Source organism: Cuculus canorus, chromosome 9, assembly GCF_017976375.1.
Source record: "Cuculus canorus isolate bCucCan1 chromosome 9, bCucCan1.pri, whole genome shotgun sequence".
Lineage (NCBI taxonomy): Eukaryota > Metazoa > Chordata > Aves > Cuculiformes > Cuculidae > Cuculus > Cuculus canorus.
The window spans coordinates 13,514,666-13,519,163 of record NC_071409.1 but is presented as its reverse complement, the minus strand read 5'-3'; the positions used below and the strand labels follow the sequence as shown (position 1 = coordinate 13,519,163).

The 4,498-nt window shown below is 50.7% G+C and overlaps 1 protein-coding gene across 1 annotated transcript; it reads right to left on the bottom strand.

The window, feature by feature from the left end:
- Window positions 1-555: 555 nt before the first annotated feature.
- Window positions 556-4,222, bottom strand: LOC128853033 (uncharacterized). The gene is made up of 5 exons (XM_054074534.1): window positions 4,112-4,222; window positions 3,275-3,674; window positions 3,135-3,188; window positions 2,774-3,004; window positions 556-968 (listed from the first exon to the last, which is right to left on the bottom strand). The coding sequence occupies exons 1-5, from the start codon at window positions 4,220-4,222 to the stop codon at window positions 790-792; spliced, it is 975 nt and encodes a 324-aa protein (XP_053930509.1). The 3' UTR covers window positions 556-789.
- Between the last annotated feature and the right edge of the window lie 276 nt (window positions 4,223-4,498).

The following is a 4,498-nucleotide window of genomic DNA, read 5'->3' as shown; positions in this document are numbered from 1 at the left end:
GGCTGCCTGGGCTCCCATCCTGGGGGTATGTAAAGCTCTAAAATACAAGATAAAAAAAAAAAACCAGCCCATAGCAGGAAATACCTCCTTCTCATTCCCTTCCCAGTTCTACTCATCCCTCATCCCTGCCCTGTCCTGCCAGAGCTGTAACAGGCCCAGGAACAATGCCACTGCCCCTTGCACCCCCTGCTCTGTGTCACCTCATCTGCACCAGCAGAAACACTGCAACGCCTCAGCACTGAATTCACTCTCTCTTATGAGAAGTAAGGTGCCCCCTTGCTGACTGGGAAGTGTCTCACTTTAACAGGGAAATATAAAAAGGAAAACTAATTTGGTGGAAGGATAAGGATTATGTTTGCATAACAAAGCTAGACGCTGTATAAGGCAAATAAAACCCACAGAAAAGAGGAGCAATGTCACAGGAGAGGCAGAGAAGGGTTGAGCCATCCTGCTTCCAGGCTGAAGTTATAGCTGGCAGCCTCTCGAAAAGGCCAGTCAGTATTCTGGGGACAAAGCAAGGCAGAAAACACTCTTTGAGAACAAAGTCACGCCTTTTATTGACAAGTGTCAGCTCAGGGGGATTAGCAGGGTACAATGCCTCCCTTCTGATTCACTCACTGGCCTTTCATTCCCTGCAAGGCTGGTAAGCAGCCGCCCCTGCATTCAAGTGGGGAAGAAAGAAAGGGGCGAGGGTAGGAAGGTCAGAACCAGCCGGCTGGTAGGCAAATTCCTCCCTCCTTCCTCCGCATTCACTCAGCCAGGGTCTGGGTAACAAACCCCACGGACCCATCAGAACAAAGACCGGCTGTAAGCAGCGCGCACAGCGTGGGATACAACGGACTTTCGGGATAGTTTCTTGTAGCTGAGGGCAGGGGGTTCCGCGCGGCAGGATTTTGTACCGAGGGCCCAGTAACACGGGAAAATCTCTTCTGTTTCCTCCGCAACGATCCCTCCTGGCTGCCTCAGCGCTGTAACGAAGAGGTGTGAAGATCATACCACCATCTACCGGCCTCCCCCGGCGGCACAGGCCGCGGCGGCGGGACCCTCCCGGCTCAGCCCTGCTGGCTGCCTCTCGCTGGGCACCTTCTGGCTCCTCGGCAACGCCAAAAGTGCCGCCCCACCAAGGGCACAAAGCTGTCCCAGGGCTGGTAAGCAGCTCCACATCCCTGGGGTTTCTCAGAGACAGAAATCCCCTTTGCCCTGTTGGCTCTCCCTGCCGTGCGCGACAGCTGCTTTCCAATCGCATGGTACCTGCCTAATTGCCCTTTTCTAGTTTTGAAGCAATCAAGACACACTCTGCTCCAGACCGTACTGCTTGGATTTGCCATGTGTGAAAGCGTAAGTGAAGTGATGCTATTTATGTGCTTCTTGCCAGCTTACTCAGTATGGAGAGCTCGCAAACTTGCAGGTGAAGCCAGGCCACCAGCAGCCCAGCTGTGCCAAGAAAGGCACCAGCCTTCGTCCGGGGGCCTGAAATCTCACGTGTTGATCTCTACAACGGACAAATGAGCTGATGAAAGAACACATGCTTGACTGCTAAAAAAAATGAACAGGATCGTGCCAGTTTATTTCACACAGACTGGTCACATCAGCCCTGACAAGGTCATATACACAAAAGGTTGCAAAAACTCTTCTGGGAGTCTTAATGAGAAAAGTCTGCTTTAAGTTCTCAATGAACTGAACATTGTTTGCCTGTGTGGAAGGCAGTAATAGTAACACTGCATTTCAAATATCTACAGCACTCTGCATGGATTAACTAGTTAATCCCCACAACAGCTCTAAACATCTTTTGATGAGGCGTTATTATCCCCCATTTTATACATATCACAGGTGGTGGGTTTTCTTCAAGCCTAAACTTCAGAGCCAGCAGGTCCCAGAGTCTGAGCTGGTGGTCAGTCTAACTGCCCCTGCTGCTGCCTTCTCCAACTGGATGGATGAGCAAGAGCCCGTCTGGCAAAGTGCTCACAGAAGGGGTCACATGCTCATGTTTTCTTAGGTTAATAGGATCAACACACATCCTATGAGCAGCCCAGCCTGAATGGTTTGCTTGAGTTGGAAACCTGATGAAGGGACTATCATAAACTGACTATCTCTGTCTCATTTTGGCGGCTTTGTTTTCATGTACCAAGGAATCTTGCCGAGTTAAAGGCCTTGTAGGCTACTGCTCCTCTTTATCTTGTAATCTTGTACAGCAATAGTCACACTGAAATTTAACCTGACAGTGAGTCAGTCCTGGGCTGAGAAATCTTCTTATTCCTGGGCAGTTTTTCCACAGCCTGCTCTAGTATCTCAACATTTTTCTCTGTGGAGAGTCTGCTGGGCTCTGCCCACAGACATCTCAGAGCAGGTACCTTTCACAACACAGAAGAGCAAACTGGACACAAATTGCATACCCAAGCCCCAAACTTGTTAAAAACCTTTGCATTGCTCTTATTAATAATGCAAGACTAGAAGCCGCCTCCTCAGTCATGGCTGCTCCAAGGATATTGGTTTTGCTTGCAGGTGAGAATGTTTAAGGTCTTGCCAATCCTCATAGCCTCTCCTTGTAGAGTGTTGGTCTTAGCGCACAACACTTGCATTGATGCAGTAACCAAATGGCTGTGGTTTCAAAGGCCTACAGAGCCACTATCAGCCATCAGAGCCACCGAAAGAGCAGTGAGAGCTGCTCCAGTCTTTGGATGATATAGGCTCTCTAGGGGAGAGACTGCCAGTGGGCAGAAGGACCGGCCACGTCCCTGCAGGGAGCTGAAAGCAGGCTTCCACAATCCCCTACCTGTTCTGAGGAGCACTGAGTGAAGAGATTCACCAGAGTGATGAAATGTTGTAACAGGCTCTGGTTTAACTGTTGGTGGACTTTGCACTGAGGCCAAATACACCTTCCTGCCTGCTCCAGGGACAGTCACACATGGCAGGGTGTAATGTATGCAGATGGGGACAGGAACTTCTGCACACTCCTCAGACCACCTTCCCAGGATTGGCTGCCCATGGCTTTGTGGTCCTGCTTCTCCAGAGAAAAACAGAAGTGAGCAGAAAAACTCCTGGAGAGTTTAAAATGTGAATGTCAGCAAATGGTTCACATCACAGCAGAAGCCCATGTCTCAGCAGGGACTGGAGCTAAAGATAAAACCACACACCTTCGCTCTTCTCATAGCTAGACAATGAATTCGCCTCAGTGTCCCAGTGAAATCCTGTCTCGAAGGAAGATTTGAAGGAGGATAAGAAGGATCTCACAGACTAGTTCAAAGAGTTTGGAGGGTGAAGCGTGAGAACGCACCGCGTGGTGGGGCAGGCAGTGGGGCAGCCGGGTGGAGCAGCGCCCCAGTGTCGCAACAAAGGGCAGGAACCGAACGAAAAAGCCAGACAGCAACGGGCTGGGCAAGCCCAGCGTGACCGATGCACAATGCAGCCTGGCTAGAAAGCCGAGCTCCGGGCAAGCCCAGCCTGGGCTGAGCACCTGCAGAGGGAGCTGTGAGAGCGGCTCCTGCACAGCAGCAGCCAGAGCCCTCCTGCCTGCAAAGCCCAGGGGTGCTGAGGGAAGCAGGCAGCAAGGCAGGCGCGGAGAGGAGCGCATTGACCCTCCCTTGGCCACAAACCGTGGCACGGAAGGCTGGGGTTACCCAGGCTGAATGGTCGCTGTGTTTGGAGGAATCCAGTGATGCTCTGCAACCGGTTTCCTAACTAGGGAAAGGAATTCCAACAGTGTTAGGGGAAAAAAAAAAAAATAAAAAGAGCCCTGCTAACAGCACAAGTACCCAAACCAACAGCAACTAATCCAAATGTCAGGACATTTGCCCAAATTAGTGTTCTGCACAGTTTAAAACAGGGAGTGGGACTACTACCACACGGAGCAGCAGAAGCAGCCTTCACCTTGCCAGGCTTTTCAATTAGCATATATATTCAATAATCACTGATCCAGAAAGACTGCCCCAGGGTTTGGCTACAGGAGATCCTGCTAGACTTCCTCAGATTTTTGTCTTTTCTTGCAAAAACTCCTTCCCAAACAGCAGAAAATTTCCCAAGGAAAAAAACAAAACAAAACAAAACAAAAACTAAATGCCACCAATTGCCATGAAACACTGCAAAGTTTTCCAGTTTTGTGGAAAATGGTTACCGTGAGCCCTCCTCCCACACATCCTCCACCGGAGCAGTGGTCCCCCGTTGCCGTACCGCCTCCAGGGAGGATGCGGGGTTCCCCGTGCATCCCCCCTTCCCTACGCGACATCTCCACGCACTCTGGGGTGCTCTGGAAGCCTCTGCCAAGCGATTCCCCGGCGGAGCGCAGTTCTCCGGCGGCTCAGCTGGCTGCACTCTCAGCTGTGCTTTGCAAACTCACGTCAGAGCCGTCCCGGAGCAGCAGGTTTCTGCATTCTTGGCAACAGGGGAAAAAACCAAACAAACAAACAAAAAAAAAAACCGACAAAAAAAAACCCAACAACAAATAACAAAACACCAAACAAAAACAACACTCCAGCAAGTAAACAGATGCGATAGCGATGTG

Coding starts and splice junctions, on each gene's coding strand:
- LOC128853033 (XM_054074534.1), bottom strand. CDS start 4,222: ATGTCGCGTAGGGAAGGGGGGATGCACGGGGAACCCCGCATCCTCCCT. Junction 3,675..4,111: donor GTGTGGGAGGAGGGCTCACG/GTAACCATTTTC, acceptor TTCCCTAGTTAG/GAAACCGGTTGCAGAGCATC. Junction 969..2,773: donor CTCAGTGCTCCTCAGAACAG/GTAGGGGATTGT, acceptor TCTTCGTTACAG/CGCTGAGGCAGCCAGGAGGG.